The 19932-nt window shown below is 42.8% G+C and overlaps 1 protein-coding gene across 2 annotated transcripts in view; it reads right to left on the bottom strand.

Moving 5' to 3' along the window:
- Positions 1 to 19932, bottom strand: part of MYO10 (myosin X) — a 481006-nt gene that overhangs the window by 85846 nt on the left and 375228 nt on the right. For both annotated transcript variants that reach the window (XM_085606080.1, XM_085606081.1), the window contains 6 exons: positions 19313 to 19567; positions 18840 to 18885; positions 14700 to 15593; positions 10607 to 10730; positions 9656 to 9899; positions 8649 to 8744 (listed from right to left, as the gene is read on the bottom strand). In XM_085606080.1, the coding sequence (XP_085462206.1) occupies positions 8649 to 8744; positions 9656 to 9899; positions 10607 to 10730; positions 14700 to 15593; positions 18840 to 18885; positions 19313 to 19567 (1659 nt within the window). The remainder of the gene's footprint in view (positions 1 to 8648; positions 8745 to 9655; positions 9900 to 10606; positions 10731 to 14699; positions 15594 to 18839; positions 18886 to 19312; positions 19568 to 19932) is intronic.

The raw sequence follows: 19932 nt of genomic DNA, 5'->3' as shown, positions 1-19932 counted from the left end.
TTGAAAAGCACGAAATTGAAAACAATACCGCCTAGTTTGATATGCTTTGCGCATAGGTTTGGATAACACAGTACCAAACCGGAGCGCTGAAGTTACATCCGAACCCGAGGGCGGAAAAAAACAATCTGAGGATGGAGTCGATGCCCATGCGCACTATCGTCCAAGGGAGGAGTCACCTATCTTGTGACTACAAAAGACTTCTTCCAGGACAACAACAATGTGCAAGCATCCAAGCCCAACACTAGATGGCGATCTATGCACAGAGTGTGAATTCTGCAGCTCACGTGCCTCGAACATATTGTTTCACAACTGGAATTTGGTACAAAAACATTAATACATTCTGCTGTGATTCAGTATTTAAAAGGGATGCTCTAAACATGCCCCTTCCAAATGACGAATTGGAAACTCAAAATGGTATTCTGTAGGATCGCAGTTTGATGTCTGTACATAAAAAAAAAGCAAATTTGCGGTCATAAATTATGCGACCTCAAAAAAGCTTTGTACATCTGGCCCTTCATTCTTAACAGTTAAAAATGCACAGTAGTTTAAATCATTCATGCATAAACTAATTTTAAATAGTTCTCAACTTGTATAGTTTTCAAAATTAGACATTTGCTATTCATTCAAAATTGGATTGAAGATTTATTATAAAAAACAGAAAGTAAAAGATTAACTGCATGAAATTTTATTTGGCACACAGTCTAAGCACCTACTCCTCAGGCGATCCCCTTAAAAAACTGCCATTTATACAGGCCGTTGACAGTGAACGGGTACCATTGGATACAACAGGGTCAGAGTATCTCCACATAGGAACACCCAAAGTATCCTTGCTTGACCTTGCCTGCCCTCGACAGACAGGACTGATACCTCAACTACTGACTTGAGTGGACTGGAGATATTACCTCATCCCAGTTTCTGTAATTCTGAATAGTATTGATAGTTAATGTAACTTATAGGTTCTACTTAACCCCACTTCTTCCCCATAAACTTCTCCAAGAAGCAGCTCAGTCCATCCTTGTGGTACACTCTTGACTAATGACAGGAACTCTATAGGAGCACACAATAACACCATGGCACCTCACAACCATCTGATCTAGGTGCTGTGAATAAGGTAGACTACTTAGCAACATATCAGAGGTATAATGAATTATACCTCTGGAATTATAGACAGAAATGCTTAATTGCTCTGCCACAATGAAGTCCTTTCTGCAGTGGGCCCCTGATGGAGTAACCTGTTACGAGACCGGATGACACAGGCTAGGATTCAGTGATGCAACTCGAGTATGTGAAGTGAAAATGACCGCTAACGGATTAGTTTGTTGGGCTAGTTGTAGCAGACACGTCCCATTCACTATCTAGATAGAGATCAGGTGAATTTAAACCTCACTTCTGTTAGTAGAAGGTAAAACACATAGAGATTCAGCGCACATGAGATTTTCTTTAAGAAAAACAGTGTTTTATGCCCAGTGCGTCTTTTTTTTAATTCAGTGGTCTTCGTTGCTGCACTTGCTTCAGTCTTATAACAGTAGTCACCATGAAACATTGGAAATTCAACTTTTATCTGATAAGCTATTGTTTCGGATGCTAACAACGTCCTTCCAGCCATCAGTCTCTCTATCTCCATCTTTTGTTGAATTAACCTCCTCTCTGATTCCCTTGGCAATCTGCCAAGAGAAGAATTGTTGGATCAAAATGTGCGTACTTGATTTGTGAATGCATCTCCTGTAACTCTAGCTAGTGTTTGGTATCAACCAAAGAAAAAAAACTATCGTTTTTGTCTTCAACTCAGTAATTTTAGATCCTTACTTTTAAGTTATCTAATTCATAAACATTTACTTCCACTTAGAAAAACTTTGAAAATATGTCTGAGAATAGTGGGTAAAAGCCATGTCACTGGAAGTGTCTGTCACAAGTTAATTCACCTAATACTTCTGCTACTAAGATGGAGGCTGCGGCTTCCTCGGTGCTCCACGCTCAAACTGTGTGGGATTCATCTTTATGGTGGTAAGTCAATATGTCTCCTGTACTATGCCACCTATCGGGTACCCCTCACCTAAATGTGTGCAGCACCTAACCTTTTGACACAAATGTTTTTTGTGTTGTGGAAAAAACATATGTTTTGTACTTATATGGATGTCAACTACAGAAGCTTTGTTCCTTTCACTGGATATGTACAGGTCACTGAATCTCAAGTAGAATTTCAAAGCCATATTGGGCCACATTTCTGTTGGATGGTAACCAAAAAAATCCTCTGATTTGTTGAGAATGCACAAAATTCAGTGTATTATCTGACAGCACAAGTTCCTTCACTATTCTATCACCATGGTGGAAGACATTTTGCCAGTGGATTTCTGCTACATCTAGCACTTCCTCCAAAGATTGGTGATATTACATTAATGCCCAACTCTAAATAAGAGAAGCACAAAAGATTTTAAATCTGAAATGTGTTAATTTATCTTGCCTACAGGTAAACTCTAAATCAGGCCGCAATACTGTCAATACTATCAGACTCAACAATGCACTAAGGGTCAATCAAGCAGTAAACGCATTTGAAACGAGGATAATCCACAAGCTGTCCCTAAGAAAACTGTGATGTGTCAGACACAAAACATAAAAATGATAGTGCAAGTAGTCCGAAAAATCTAACCTGTGACTGAGTGGGCTTATGTAGCATGTCTATATTTACTAGAAACGTTGAGCGTTCACTGCATTCTCTGGTGTTTTGGAAAAGAAAAGTGATGCTATGTGTCAGAATGCATGATCAAACTCAATCTGCTCCATGTTAATGACCCTCAGCAAAACGGTTTCCTACCCACATAATGCGAGACTAGAGCAAGTATTATGACGGCTGTTGTTAACCATACCGATCCAGATGAAAGAACTTAACAGCTGAGGAAGACATAACTACTGTCAGCTGTGTGTCAGGCAAGAGCGTGTGCATGAAGCACAATAACTGTGTCACTATCACTCTTATATAAAAGGAACCTATGGTGATGAGTAACTCTGAAGTAATCCACTGACAGGATATGGGATGTCAAGTTAACTGCTAAAAAGAAAAGAAGCCTTTTATTTTAAAAATGGCATTCACAATGATAGCTTCAGCATGGTCGAGATATAGTCTCATGTTTAGAATTTCTAAGTTCAAAACATGCACACCACAACAAGGTGATCTAGTAACTCATGTATAGTGTGGGACTAGTAAGTAAAGTTCTTGTGATCTCATGTGACCCTGAATGCATGTAGTACTCAAATTAATGTAAACATATGAATTGCAATATAAAATACACCACGCTCACGACTTCAGCATACATAAACAACCAGATTTAACTTTAGAAATAGAAACTTAAAAACACAGATCAAAATAAACAAAGAACTATATATAATTATAGTAGTGACAAGTGAGGAAAATATATTAGTAGCCTATATTCTTTTCAGCTATCCTATACTTTCCTTAAGAATTGTGTGGTATAACAAATTTGTTTATCCCTAAATTTAAATAGTTTAAGCTAGGGACTAACCATTCACAGTGCAAATACCTGAGCTACGCTCTCATATAATTCTGGATTTTGTTACAGAGGCACGGTGGTGACTTTCCACTGAATGCACAACTATAGACTTCAAAGGACATGTACAGTCTCTTATGGACGAGGAAGAGTCAGGAAGAGTCAGAGAAATTGAGCGCATTTTCTAGCTATTTTATCAAGCGCCTGTTGGGGCTTGGCATAATGTTGACATCTTGTTTCAAAGTGACTAACACCCACTGACCATATTCATCCCCCTTGAGCAAACCTTTCCTACAACACTACCACACATGGCCTGCTCAAAAACGAATTTCCCATGGCTACATGTATGACAAGACCCACCTTCAAATAGCTTAGTCGCTTCCTCACTGACTGTGAAGAACTGGTCAAAATAGCCCATTTCTAATCAGATCCAGTGCCTGTTGCACATCATGTACCCTAAGGCTCCCATTTTCCTCCCTTACTGTTAGGAATTTACATGATCCTCCCTCCTGATCACCCTCAGAAGTCTCTGCCTCAGATTCCACCACTACACAGATAAATCTCATACCCACTAACATGTCACTAACTCAAAGGAAACATTCTCTGTCATTTACATACAAATAACTGAACATAATCCAGGAATGCTTTGAAAAGAAGGTAAAATCTTAATAGAGCAACAAGAATGGCTTTTTTGATCTGCAACACTGCATGATCCACATTCGGTAATGGTGCTGGCATGGCCTAATGGACATAGGGAAACCCCTCCCTATGGTAGGCCACAGGAAGCTGCTTTAAGAATAGATGGGCAGGGGGAATCCTCAGCCATCCTGAACCAAAACAACCCAAAGGAGTTGTTGGCATTAATATAGTGCACTGTAAGAAGACAGTCTGAAGGAGTAGTACAATATTTTTTTGTAAGTTGCATAAAAGGTTTGCTGCTGCAGGGATACTTCTTACCTTGTCTGTGGCAGACACTGATGTTCTAGCATGTATCACAAGTTTCTCTTCAACACAATATGAAAAGGTAGGAATTTTTAACCAATCTACTTTGAAAATTATTGTATGTTATGAATTGTTTGACTACATTTCAAAGGAAATTCCTAGGAAGGCTGGTAGGGGTGGATTCCCACAAACACTTTAGTGCCTAGACATTCCTGACTTAAATAGCACTACAAAAATATGCTCCTTAAAAGGATAGATCAAAAAAAAACAATGGTGAGTGTTGGTCTTGCTATGATATGCAGCCTTTTGCAATATGGTCTCGGAAATAAAACATTATGCACTACTGCTTATATTTCCAGTCCAACGTTGTAGGCAGTGAACTCCTATCTTCATCCCCTACTCAAAAAGCATTGGTCTGTGAATCACAAAACAACAAATGTCTCAGAATAGAGCAGTAACTAAGAGTGCATTCTAACTGCTGCACAAACGGATGAAGATCCTCCGTTTATAACCCTACAGCCCTGAACTCCATGATACATAATGTGAGAACTGTAGTCAATGTCAGACCAGACTATACAAAGTCCTTTCATGCACCATCTTACAATACCATCTGCAAAGACTCTGAAAGGCGAAAATGTTGAGACAACACTTACTAGTAGACTGAGACAAAAAGAAATGAAAACATATATGTTTGATTGGCTCCTACCCAATTGGCACAAGCTAACTTACTTCTAAGTCCCTAGTATTTGGTAGCAGGGATACCCAGGGCTTGTAAGTTAGTGCCCCTCAGTGACTGCCGCAACTACTATGCACCCTGAGTGAGGCAAGGTAAAACAGGGCTCTCAGCCTGCAACTGCAGACTGGAAGAAACACGACTTTGCCATTTTAGTCAATGGCAAAGCCCCAAATCCCTTATTAATGCGTTTCTACAGCAGAACTATTAAGTCCTATGGTAGGGTGCAGCATATTAGAAAAGTAGAACATGTGTTTAATATGTTCTAGCAGTAAAAACCCACAATTGTCATTTTTACTGGGAGAGGGACTGGTAGCCCCATTGACGAGTACAGAGTTACATGCTGAACACCTCAGATTGGACTACCAAATGTGGTACTCTGAGGTATCAAACAACTCATTACAATAAGCCCCACTGGATGCCTAAGTCAGAATTATTGTAACTTGCTGCCACATGCAACTTTTTGAAAGGTGCCACTCGGCTGCCCAGTTTTCCAGTGGCTATTTGCCAAGACTGGCCACGGTACACCCTTGTGCCTGCTCAGGAGATGTGTCAACGGCACCCAGGGCAGTTAACAATAGAGGCCTGCCACTGGAAGAAGTGTTGCCTCCTCTTGGCAGGAAGCCACATGGGGTGTTGGCTCAAAAGGCAAGCTTCAAAGGGGAAACCGCCTTTGTATGGCAAATAGTGAACACACCAGAGAGGGTAGACAGGTTGGCATCGGTGACAGAGAGGGGAAAACACTGGCCAAACAGTTTTTTTCAATGGCACTGGCAGCCGCACCTCTAGAGTGATCTACCGAGGTCCACAAACCAATAGAGGGGTCCCAGCATCTTGAGAGTGAGCAGAATAGAACCCTCTGGGATAGCTAGATGCCACACTTCATAGGAAGTTGTAATCAGGCGGGAGGGATCCTTGTATCACATTGGCTAATGGCCACAACCTCCCCTGAGCGCACTTTCTGGGCATAAAAGGGGCGTCCCAGACATTCATAACTCAGATCTTGCTTGGCTGGAAAAGAGGGCTGGAGAAGGTAAACCCTGCTGGCCCTGGATCCAGGGAAGAAGAGGCTGTGACGAATTTGGACTGCTCCCGCTGCTCCTTGGGCTAGCCAAGGAAATTACTGCCTGCTGTGTCCTGCTTGCAGAGAAGTCGTCCCGTGAGCCCAGCTAGAAGCAGAAACTCCAAAAGTCATTTGGCTGACTTTCTGTTTGCAGCACAGGACCGACTGGTAGCCCAGATAACCGGATCACTGCTCCTCGCCACCATGCAGCTCAAGAGACCAGGACCCGATGCTCAGAATTTGCACCCGGGTCTGCTGGACCCGGGACAGTTGTCAGAGTGCAGTTTGGTCATCCATAAGGAGAGTTATCGCCAAAGAAAGAAAAAAAAACTGATGAAACCGCTGTACTGGGTAACTGGTAGCCCCGTGGCGACAGGACTTCTCCTGATCCAGAGAGAGTTTTGAGGGGTGTCGACCTCTGTGGCCAGAATGACCTCACCAAGACCATGGACCTAGGAGTAGCCCCAGGGAGACTCCTGTTGAACGCACAGCATGTTCAGCATCCTTGAGCTGGGGAGGTAACTGTTTCTTTGGATTTTGCTGGTCTCCTTGACTGGCTCCCTGCCAGAGTTGGTCACCCACAGTAACTCTAAGTAACTGAATTCCAACTTGTAAAAGTTTTTCTTGAAAACGTTTTTAAGTGGAAAATTCACCCTCAGCACAACAATAAACATTCTTTTTGCGCAACCTTGTACAGAGAACCCACATTTGCGGATAGCATACAGAGTCTACATGTCTGGCACAGTGACAAGGAACTACAAGATCTATTCTCTAAAAGTGTCCAGGGCCGAGGCATGAAGAGGCGGCTTAAAGGGCAGACTAAAGAACAAGTCTGATTGAAAGCAGAGATAGCAAGCTGCATTCTACTGTCATGAGATAACTTAGAAAGCCTCATACCAGACAGATTTTGTTTGCAAAAGAGACTAACACACTTCACCTGCTTTTCTGAGCTATAATCGCATAAGTTTGTGGCTGAATGCCAGTTGCGTGAGAAGTAGCTCTTCAGGCAGATCATGTGACATCACCCCACTCCTTTGGTGCAAATTGCTTAGATATTATGGATCCCTTTCTTTCCAGAATTAACATATTTCATGTACTGCTTAGGAAAGCTCCTACTCCTTTCAAAGGTTACAGTGTTCTTTTTCTCACTTGCAGTATGCAGTAGCCTAAAACCTCATAATCACACTACATAGTCGGTGAAACCATAACTGGAAACACAAATTTACTTCTAATGCGGTGATATTAAAGTGGACCACCTAAATCACCTCCAACCCTGAAGATCAACTGGATCGCTTTGCAAACTTTTGAAGAAACAAGAACGGGATACACACCTTGAAAAGATGGGAAGGCCAGCAGCAGAGGAAAGGTGAGCGAGCATTTCACCATAGACAGACAATATTTCACACCTGGTCCCCCTCATTCTACACATGAAACGTTATGTGGCAGACCAGGACAGCCACACCAGATGCGCCAACACCCCTAACGACAAATGTCAAATGAAAGCTAGATTTCACCATCACCTTGTAAATCAATTCTCTCACACAAAACTGAAAAAACTGTCCCAGAAAGGCTTGAGTAGGCAAAGGAATGTTTTTGTGCTGGAAGATGCTGCTAAAATATGAGGATCTGAAATTTTACGAAGGGTCACCCACTACCCAGAGCAGGTGTCTGAAAATTGCTGTGCCTGCCAGTAGAAGAAAGATCCGGTTGTGTGCAGCTGAAGTAGGAGGGACGCAGAAAATGCATATTGTGAGCCAGATCATTGAAGGAGGCATGATACCACTCACTGCAAAGTTCACAAGAGCACCTGCGTATCTGCAGGTTTTTACAACCGACTAACATTTTTTTTTTTTTTAAATAACAAAATCAGATCAAATGTGTGTAAAAAGGAAAATAGACAACTGCCCTATGTTTCTATTGTGTACACAGGCAGGCACTGCGATAATAAAAAAAAAGACCACAATTGTGACAGCAGTACTGCGGTGCACTTTGCTGCCAGAAGCAACAGCTAAGAGATTTGTCATTTGAGTGTGAAAAATAATTTTTCCAGCAAGGCCACCTTTACGTCAAGTCCTACTTGACATTCACCAATTGGGGCAAAGATGTCCCATTTGTCTGAGTCAGAATATTAAAACGGTGCTGAAAGCCAATGGCTTCAACTGTGTACCTGCTCTATGAGTAATAACTTATAGGTGTAATCACAAAGTGCATCTGAGACACCTTTCTGGCGCAACTCTCTCAATGCTCCATTGAAGCTGGAGTCAGAAACAAATTACTCAAATCCTTCAAGCAACCCTCTGCAGTAAAAATTAAAGCTTTGGCGGTTACTCTCTACCATTTTACACCACATGTTCTATGAGGATGAGGTGGGAAACACTAAGTAAGGCATTGATGTCAACACACTCACCTTGCATCTTCTGGGGACTCTGCAATCAGGTGAAATGTCCTGTCCTCCATGATTATGTCTATACCATTCCCTCTGCCAGTGTTGTCTATGATCTCTCTGGAAAATAAAATAATAAAAAATAATGTAACTCTTACACCAGAACTTTACTGCATGTTACTGCATTTTAACTGATAGTTATCTCCCCACTACTTGTAAACAGATGTCATCTGTGTCTTCAACAAATACAGACAATCACAATGTGTTATGCAAGACAAGATGCTCCTCGTTAGCTTGAATGTCACTGTCAAAGGGCAATGGAACGCTTAAAGGAGGAAGTATAGCAATCAATGTTAGCTGCATCTTCTATGTCTGCCTTGCTTCGAAATCCAAATATTTAAAAAAAAGGGTAAAAAAAAAAAGGCCAACTGAAGGGTTGCTTGATTTTTGCCTATCTATTTTCCTTTAACTAAACTCTTTGGGGATTGGTAGAGACATGCCCCGCAGCTGTGAAGCTACAGTAAGCTTATAAATGCTCTGGGGCAGCTTCACTGACATGCTTAATTGACACAGGTGGTACCAGCATTATGAAACTCTGGCTGAAATTCAAGACAGTCTGGAGATGCTTTTGAATGTAAAGCAGAAGGTGCAAAAAGTAAGCGTATAGATGGGACAGATTCAAAGATGTAGCGAAGGAGTTGGTAACTCAAAATGGTGCATAATCGCTGGTCGACTGAAGAATAAGATGCATCTGGCACTAGAAGTGCCTTAATATCTACTTTTGAACCCTGAGTGGGAGATGCAGGCAGTACTCATTGAAGGAAAGTGAAGTCAAGCCTTTTGCACAGGAAATACTGGGGAATGGGGATTTTTCCTCCGTATCACGACCCTGAGAGGAAACTACGTCAAACCTTAAGAAAACAGATTTCTCCAACAGGTAGGTACCTGCAAAGACTGTCTCTGTTGGAAAGTATGAAGCAATTTCATTTGTTCACAGTTGGCTAGTTCACATTTCATATAGTAAAACCTACTTTGCCGACCGGACTTCAATGCAGCCCTTTTGCTTCTCCTCGCTGTCGCTGTCAAAGTACATCAGTTGGGATTGACGCAGCACGAACCAGCGTTTCTTCCAGTTTCGCCGTGAGAGTGTAGAGGAGCCACCTCCCTTCTTGAGCAGCCAGCCCTGCTTCAGAGCCTCCTGCTTAGAACGGAACCACAAGAAGGTCTCGTCCTTCAGGACACACCACCGCCTCTTCCAGGTATTCATCAGACCACCTAGAAGAAAGGAAGGTGCATGAGAAACAATCTCACCAAAGAGGGAAAGTGCATCAGGAAAAATCTCAAAAGGGAGAGCAGGGTCAAGCACAACGTTGATTTGCTGTGGAAAAGCAGCTGGAACATTCTCACAAAGGTGACTGTGAAGCTTCAGAGAGGCACCCAAATATATGTTTCTTACTAGACTTAGTATTCACAAGTCTTAATCATGGTTATGCATAAAATCGTAAGCTCACCAAGGCTGCAATTTTTCAGGCTTCGAATGTAGCAAATTCTATATGAAAACTCCCAAGACTTATTTTCAGCCTTTACCCTAGAAATTCATTGCATACCTAGGAGGCCTTCCGGCACTGCGCCCAACAAGGAGAGGGAGACAGATGAGGGTAATGGAGATGGCGTGAAGAGCTATTGTCATTATGTCAACAATGATGACGAAGCCAGTCAGATGAGGAGCAAAGTTACATGTCCAAAATGAGAATGCTCTTGAAGCCGAGTCTGTGACCTTCAAACTGAAAACTAACACCGACGTCTGGCTTGTTGGAAAACAATTCTCTTTTTTGTTGTTGGCCCTCGGTCTATGTCACACTCACGGCAACAGTCGGTATCAGCTGCAACATTTAAATTTAAGGCTGATGCACTGAGACATCTAATGTACTATGTGAACAAATACTGCTTATGGGAGGTACACAGATGGGCTTTCCTCATACCTTTCATGTGCAAAAAGCTGTGGAAGTACGGCAAGCTGACACAGCTGTAGACAGAGTCTCTCCGATAAGAAAGTTCGTCATCTGTATCAAACCTGGAGTCGAAATCGTCTTCACTGTCTTCAAACTAGAGAGAAAACATTACACAATTAGAGTGCAGCATGCTATCTGAGACATAGCAACAGTCTCTCCCTCTAAAGCCAGCAAGGGAAGCATGACCCTCAGGCAAGTATGAAAAAATGGACCACCATCCCCTCCTGGGTAGTAAAACACAATTAGAACTGGGATGCAATTGATTCTTCACTCCCCTAGGCCCAAGAGCTATTGCACCTGCTACCCTGATAGTTACCGTCTTGAAACTCAAGGACAGCATGTCCAATTTACAAGACATTGTTTAGCTAAACATTTTATCAATTTTCTAAAAGCTATCGTCTGTCATTTTAATCTCGGAATAATATAGACAAAAAGCTGTATTCCTGATCTTGCTAACCAGCCACAAGAAAGGCAGGTCAATTTGCACCCTTTCTTCAAAGACAGATCTTGCTTGACTCAATATATAGGTGAAGAACAGTCTGAGGAGGCTCAATCTTTATGTCATTTCCTTATGAACAAACTCTATTTTGTCAAGTTTCTTACTGACAGCACTCACATACTCCTGAGTGATGAAGAGCTACAGGATATTCGTAAATTTAAAAAAAACAAAATCAGGAATGTATCTGTGTTGACATCTTTGTGCTGCCATATTGCAACTGTTGACCAGAAAGCACTCATACTGCACACCAAGTGACAACCATACCCACCTAAATTCACTTGTCCTTTTCTCCCTCCCTCTTTTGCACCTGCTGGCATTGAGAGTTGGAAGATTTGCCCCCATCGGTATCCTTTGGCCGGGACCCGTGCGGCTCTTTATGTTTGTGTCAGCCTTCAGTAATCAATTGCTTCAACATCAATGCCGAGGTGGTTTGGGGTCAAGGTTTATTTTTTAACCTTTTGCCACTTGGCCTATTTGGCGCCCCTTGCTACCTTCTTTGTGGCCTCTACTCTCTCAGCAGTGACGACACTCCCATCAACATCTGACTTTCTTCCCTGTGCAGGCTTGGTTTCTTTGACATTTCTCTCACCATCATTGGGGAGACCCAGATCCTTCAGGGATTCTTGCAGACTGTGGGTGCCAGCCATGGCGTGGAATGCCAGTCGCTGCTTCAATCTCATCTTGAGAGTCTTCAGTATGGATTTGGTGCAGCCTTCGCAGTCTTCTGCGTTGTGATGCTTTGGGAAGGCACAGGTAACAGACCTTGTGTGGATCCCTCTGAGTGAACTTGTGGTAGCAGTTGGTATAGAATATAAAGGGGGTGTTCTCCATATCCCTTCGCTGCCCCTCTGCTCTGCATTCTCTGCCCATGTGATCCTCACCGACAGTGTTGCCCATCGGGATCGAGGAGGCTCCCCTCCTCATTCTTCTGAGTTTCTCATAGCCGCCGGTGATTTTACGTAGATTTTTTCTCTCCCCTCTGCAAATCTTACAAGATTCTTCTGAGCTACTCCAGTGTGCTCCTAGACGGAACGGCGGGAAAAAATCTAAAGATGGTGACGACGCACAGGAACTTCATGGGTGCCGTCTGACGTCATACAGGAGATGGACTTACCACCAAATGATGGTCGAGGATGCCCACAACAACAAAAATAAAGGGAAGATGGAAAAAACACGATTCTGGTCCCAACCACTAGATGGCGGAATAGATGCACAGCATGTGAATCCAGAAAAGGATTCATGCTGCTATACACAAGATCCTTGCTTGTAAACTAGCTCCCCATAGAATCATAACACCATTTTCCAGTATCCAGTTGAAACTGAGATCTCCTTTTCTCTGCTGCTGTGTTCATTTAGCAAACTGAATTCCGTGTATGGTATGTTATGACGCTTTCAACAGATCGGCATCATAAGCATAAAGTTAACATAGCAAGTTAGCTTTCAAAAGAAGGGAGGAACTTTCTTTAGACCTGAAGAGTTTTTAGCCTCATAAAAGAGAATGCGAGGCTAGGGACTGCTCTTTGGGTTAATTATTCCAGTCTGGGAAAATCAGTCAACTTTACAAAGGATTCCACCAGGTACTTACACCATGATCAGTGAAACAGTACCCAGTTGTGGCTCTCTGCGTGGTGTTTTTTCTGCTGTTCACATCTCCGCTAGTCTAGTCCACATAACTTCAATTAAGCACAAACATTATCGTTGATTTCTGATATTGTTACTAAATTCTCTGAGGGAGATAAGTGGCGCCACAAAGTAATAACTGAACCCACTGAAGATGTTAAGCTTGTGAGCTTCAGTCTCTGACGTGGTGAACCAGGTAATATGCTATTTATTTACCTTCAATGGATGCTGAAACCTCAGACTGCTGCCCTTCAACAAGACTTGAGCATGCGTATTAACACTACAACCATCACCTTCGCAGATAATCATGAATTAGGAACTGATCACAACACAAGTCGATCCAATACATATTTTGGATGCTCACAAATCTATTGCTCTAAGAATCCAGGCGGAAGGATCTGTACCCATCTTCTCAGCTGATAAATAAAGAATGATGTAAAAGAAAGTGCAAAATGTTGTCACAGTTATGAATGTTGGAGGCAATACCGAAATTCTATGTAATGACTCTCGGTAACTCATAAGCATTAAAATATGGTAGCGGAAGAGTCCAATGACACTGCAGAAGAAGCAAAATATGAAGCGTGTCGGAGGTTAGTACTAAACATGGCTTCCAACAGTCATTTACATATGATCAAATAATGTTGCTTGGCATGACTACCTAGATTACAAAACATAAGACAGTCCATCAAAAACGAGCTTAGCATCCTTTCCACTATAGAGTACAGCCACAGGTCACTTCCCCGACGCTGCCGTAACAGCCGAATACAACGCCTGCCATACAGCAATGTAATTGCTTTTTCCTATGGAGTATAAAACAACATCAGTTTAGATGCCACTGAAAACATTAATGTTTCCATCTGTCCTGATGATGGTCGTATAATGTAATTCAAAACACTGCCAACAAGGTGCTGCATGTGTAGACTAGACTAACCACAAGCAGAATTGCTCAATTATTAATATTTCAATAATAGGATTAAAGAACACATTCCTTCTTTCTTTCTGTGCACCTGTAATTCCATTATAGTTTACTGAACCGCAGAAGTTTTACTTATCCTTGTGCATTTATGAGCATTTTTCTAGGATCCTTCTGCAAAGTCAATACACAGTGTTTATGTTGATGGCAACAAGTGAGTGCCCTTCGTCTCTATTTTCTTATTGTTCGGTGGGGGTGCCATTACCACCACTACAGGTGCACTCTGGAATTGAGCCATGTTCATGCATCATGAACTACTTGCTATTCATTGGTCAAACCTTCACACAAATTAACTCTCCACATATTCTGGGATTACCTCGGCTCACTTGTACTTACAAGCATGTAAAGGTTCTGTAATCCAATCAGTACAGGATACAGGGTACTCACAAATGTTCATTTAAATTTAAGTTTGACTGGAGTCTGTTCAGCTCGGCAATGCATGGCAACTAGATGTTGCAGAGAAGATTGCAGACACTCAGAGGCGAGCTTTAATAGACGACCACCAGCAGCAGGATAACTCTGAGACATAGAGGTCCGATTCTCTAATGCGAGACCTCGCAGTGCTCCTGAAACTATGCTTCCCATTTAACTGGGTCTGCATATGTAAAGGCCAGCTCAATTAAAGAGCAGAGAGATCTCTACTAACAAACTTTTCATGAACGGCAGGATTGCACAAAACACTTAAAATGAATGATGAAAGATCTAATCTCGTTTCTATTTTGTAATCTCAGTGGGTGTGTTTTGTTGTCATAAATTATACTCCTTTACAAGTGTTATGACACCAGCTCAGTCAGTTTGTGCTTAGGAATATGATTAACAAAGAAGCATAAATAATAAGTAAATGCATAAATCTTAACTTATCCTTTCACGCAACAACATTAATTTTGCCAACAATCATTGAAATATCAACAGAAATTACAAGAATCAAAAGGCTACAGTAACAAATAAAGACAAAAATAAAGAAAGCTTACCGAAGACTGAGCTCCTTCGGAGCTAAACCTGTATGCTCCAGAACTGTTATACGTTCCTATTGAGCAGCGGTAGTCAGGAGACCACTGGCTGCTGAGGGAATTGGAAAAGGCCACACTGCTCCCAGAAGTGATGGCCCCATCTTCATAGTCCTCCTGGTCATAGTCATAATCACCGTCAGGAGATATCAGATCCACCGTCAAAGGTTTTCGGCCTGGCATGTTTTCTGGCAAACAGTATGTGGGGTCCCCAGTGGAGGATTTATTGAGACTAACCAAATCGTGTCCTGGTGGGATAAGCACTGAGTTGGCATCAGGAGAGCATGTTGGCACCACAGTATCATTCAAGTAAGGGTCTTCTTCAGAAGAATCATCACTTGTCCTAATGCCGCTAGTTCTCTGATCTGAGTGGCCATGCTCACTTGGGTTAGGTGAATCTTTAAATGCATCATCATCAGCCCCAAAACCCTCATCCACCTCCTCCTCTGGATATGGCTGGCTAAAGTTGAAGTTAGGCTTTTCAAGGCAGCCAATACCCGCGAGATTCATGGAAAAGGAAGGGTCGATGGAGATGGAGCGTTCAATGTTCCGCACACACTCATCAATTTCGTCGAAGTTCAGTGACTCCAGGAACTCCTGGGCTGCGCGGCAGGCCTCATCCTCGAGCCGCTTCAGCTCCTCATCGCGGAGCAACTGGAGTCTGTGCAAGGAGGCCTCAGTGAGCGACTGCTCCTGCTCCTCCTTCATGCGCTGCAAGTCCTCGATCTCCTTCTCCAGCCGGAGGATCTCCTCCACCTGCTTGCTCTCCTTCTGCTTTTCCAGTTCTTGCTTTACTGCAGCTTGCTTCTGGGCCTCCAGCATGGCTGCCAGGACCTGCTGCTTTTTTACTTCCTCGGCCTGCATTCAAACAAAGAAGAGATATTGAAGATTTGACACTAACTCTGTATTTAAAGTGTGGGCTTTGTAACATTTATTTGCACGTCAGTTGCGAACCATGACACCCAACAAACGTTATTCTTTTCATTATTTTAAGTTAGATTAACTGCCTTTCAAGTACTTTAATAAAAACTATGCTGCATTTATCATTATCACAGTACTGCTCATTGTTCTATTTTATCATCATAAATTGGAGCAACAAATGGGCTTAGAAGGTGGCTCCATGAATTCATAATCAAAAATCCTTCATTTATCCAAGGGTTTGTTACTTACGTAGATGACGTAGAAATCGCTATCATGCCACCTGATAACCGCTTCATAGCCCAGTGAGACATAAAAAGCAAACACTGATACAGGCAGAGTGAGTAAAAGTACACAGTTGCAGTAAACGGAATGAATGCTGTGTTCCCATTAGTGTATCCTGGCCAGAGATCTGAGATGAATCTTCGGGGTTACCCGAGTTCTCCCGTTCTGCACACTTCAAAGAAAGAGTTGGTTAAAAATGCCCACCAGGCACATGTGCAGCGCACGTTTTACACCCACTGCAGCACACAGCTGTCTCTAGCTTTAACCCACCCTTTACAACTCTGACTATTATAGTTGCAAGGGTGATTTTTATTTGATTTACATTATTGTAGACTGGGACTTGCAGTGCAATGGTTCTCTTGCTATCTACACGCCATCTACTGCTCCCACAGTCACAAAGTATCTGGGTCCTAACAGGTAACAAGTGTGCCATACGCCATCCTCGGGCATACCACACTCAGGCTATCCTTCCTGTGCCAAACCACGTAGTTCTGACTGTAAAGTGCATATCAAATGCTAAAGGCCCTTCCCAGTCTGTCCAATTCCTTAGGAACACTACTAAATAGGACCCTATTTCCAGGCTGGGCCCCCTCTAACATTCTTTCCTCATTCCCCATGTTCAGAAATTGTGATCTCCCAGAACGCTCAGCATCTCCTGTAGGGATAATAAGTGCGATGGTCGACTGGAGCCACTTCTCAAGGACTCTTCCCTTCTTTCAAGTACATTTTCATACACGTCTACACTGAAAGGTATTGGGCAATGTGGGATGTTTTGTTATAAGAATAACATTTATTTTATTTATTTTACTACAGAGCAACTCTGTCTTATAAATGTCAGGGTCACATGCATTAAAACAACATAAAAATTGAAGTTACAGGTAACAGATATTTTATGTAACCTATATCAAACAATGTGCTAAACTAGCAATAGAAGTTATGAGATCAGAAGAACAGTGTAAGCAGGAAGGGAGTGCAAAGTGGGTGAGTGGAAGAAGAAACAATGTTAGAAGGGAAGAAGGATCAATGGAAAAGGAGAGAAAGGGGTGAGCAGTAGTCAAATGAATCCATCTGGAAAGAGTGTTTCTAGGCAGCGTGGAAGTTAGTAGATGGTAGATGTAGGGAAGAGAGGTGTTTGAGGATGGAACAAAGAGGGAGGAGGAGTGGGTGAAAAAAACAGAATGAGGAGGTCAGGAGAGATGTAAATGAATTTTTACAAACGAGTGTCTATGAGATGGTGGGTTCCAAGTTCAAGCAGTGTTTGAAGAGGAGGCTTTTCAGTTTTTGGGGAATATGGGAATGTGTTCTTGACATCTTTCTCCTCAGTAGGTCTTAAGGGAGCGTTTAAGGCAGCACTGACTCTACCATCAGCCGGACCAATTTTTTTATTTCTGTCTGAACAGGACCTGCACATGGAAGGCTGGTTGGAAGAAAGCCATCGATCCGAGGTAAGACATAATGCAGAAGTGCTGGGAATTAGTAAATATATTACTTACTGTAATTCATTAATGTGTCTCGTTCGCATTGACTGCTCTCGATGTAATTACTTACTGCAGTAGCTCAGGAAACTGGGCTTGGCTGAAAACAAATACCAGTAAGCTATAAACAAGAGAATTAGATGCCCCCAAAGCAGACAAGCATTGGTTCAAAGAGGAGCACTGTTTTCGCAAACTCTAGGCCACTTGTTAGTATCAATAGGTTGTACAAGTTTAAAGAGGTTTGCCAGCTACAGTTTTTTTTTTTTTTACTAAGAATCACATCTGTACTGCCACTGCCTGGACTGCAGGCCGCCATTTTCCTTCAAACAAGAGCCCTGAAATGCATTTCGGTGAGTTATTCAAATTCTGAGGAAATGATTAACTCAAGTCTGATTCCCAGTGAGTCTGAATTTGGCCCCAGACTGAAACTGCAGCCAGGGTCCTGTCTTCGGTGCTACAGGAAGAGAATCATGTAACAAAGAGGAAAATGTTACGCCCTATTTAAGAATATGTATAAATAATAAATGCACGTATTCTAGAACAGCATACCCGATGTATTCTAAACAAAAGGCATTTACACTATAAACCAAGGCAGAACAATCAATGAGCAGTAAATCTTGCATCCTATCAACGGCTCTGAAAATAGCTACTGAGCTTAATTCTTAGACTAAACTGTTACAATACGCCACCTATCATTGGAGGCACAGCACATCACCTAAAAGAGGGTAGCCACAACCCTACCACAAAACAAGGGTATCAGCTCAGCTAAATAAGGTAAGCTTTGCAAAGACGGTGACTCCTGTGCGTCCTAAAACCAGGGATATCTTATGGATTTGGGGGGCCTTGGGACAAACATATTTTGGGGGCCCCTGTTCGGAACAGCTTTGAATTTATGATCCAATTGCAACTCTTTCATGCCCTCTTTGGGCAGGTCACTGCACAGGAACACTGGTCCAAATTCTAAATGTGTTTAGATCTAGTATTCGGGATAGTGGCGTGTGTTGTCAATATTGTAACACAGCAGGGTCTGTCTCATATTACAGCAAATAATCACCTTAACACCCTCCCATTACTCATTTGTGAGGTCCTGTTTTGATGAAAAATAATCTTTTTTTATGGATGTTGCATGAAACAAAAACACATTTCACTGCAAAATGTCTACAATAGACTGTCACACATCACTCACACTAACCATAAATTAAAGGAAAGCGGTATTTAAAATAATCTATTTAAGAATATCAGTGCAAGACTCTCTGGAGAACAGAGCTGGCTCTATCAGGGCCCTCCTGAAAGGCTGGGTCCCTGGGCCAGAGCCCACTTTGCCGATGCCTTACAACGTCTCTGCCTAAAACCACCTCTTGGCGTGCTTGTGGAAAGTATAAATGCATTGCTGCAACAACAAAAAAACAAGATAGATATGCTCTACCTGCTTTGCTAGAAGTTCAGCTTCCTGCCTTAATCGCTCTTTTTCTCTGAAAGAAAATAAAAAGATATGAAACAGTAAAAAAAGTAATGCAAAAAAAAGATAGACTGCGGATGTATTGGACTCGCAGGCTTAACTAGTTACTCATTTTAATAATCTTGCTTTAAGTGCAAATAATTCAAAGACATCGTGGTGCGTGTTTTCTTTTTCATGGTTAGCGTCATAATAATAATTACTGTTATTATCACATTATAGCAACAACCATTGCAAGCCACAAATTAATGTGACCCTTAGTTATCACTCTTCGAAATGGTTCTTTTTGATCACCCTCCTAAGGATGAAATACTGAGTTGGCCCGGCCGTGATTCAAACATGCAGGTTACACAGATCTCTGCAGCAGGCCCCTGCCTCCCCTTGGAAGTCTGCCGGATAATAGAGTTAAATGCTCTAGGTTCACAAACAGGATTGTATCCTACCTTTCTTCTTCTGCCTTCCGCCGCCTCTCCTCCTCTTCTCTCCGCCGCTCCTCCTCTTCTCTCCGCCGCTCCTCCTCTTCTCTCCGCCGCTCCTCCAGCAGCTGCTTGTAGAGGCGGCGGGTGGCCTGGCCCCGCAGCTGCTTCTGGAAGGTGATGGCTGACCTCCGCAGCAGCAGGAACTTCCTCCGGCACGAGGCGGCGCGCCAGTTCTTCTGGATCACCACCACATGGTGCAGGATCTTCCGGTACTGCTTCCTGCCAGGGGAAGGAAGGGCAGGGGTTAATATCGCCTCGCGCTCACCTGCCGCGGCAGCCGCCTCTGGACTTCGACGCACCCTGGCAAGGAAACAAGGGTCTGCTCTCCCGCCTGCCGTCAGTAAAGGGCGAGAGACCTCCAAAGGCTGAGCGGCGGCTGAACGAATGGGCAGCACTTAGCATCGACTCTGTCTTCCCTGACAGGGAGGTGCCTTTAAATCAGAGGCGGGCGGGGGCGCTGCTGCAAGACAGCAGGAAAGTAATTACTCCCAGCAGGATGTCACTGGACGTCAAACAGGAGCCCTCTTCTCGAGGCGCACCGCTCTCTGCGTGCATCGGCCTCATATGCACATGAAAGACCTGAG

The sequence above is a fragment of the Triturus cristatus genome, chromosome 5_1 (genome assembly GCF_964204655.1).
Source record: "Triturus cristatus chromosome 5_1, aTriCri1.1, whole genome shotgun sequence".
Taxonomy (NCBI): domain Eukaryota; kingdom Metazoa; phylum Chordata; class Amphibia; order Caudata; family Salamandridae; genus Triturus; species Triturus cristatus.
Note: the sequence above shows the minus strand (reverse complement) of the source record. Positions and strands in the feature narration are given on the sequence as shown.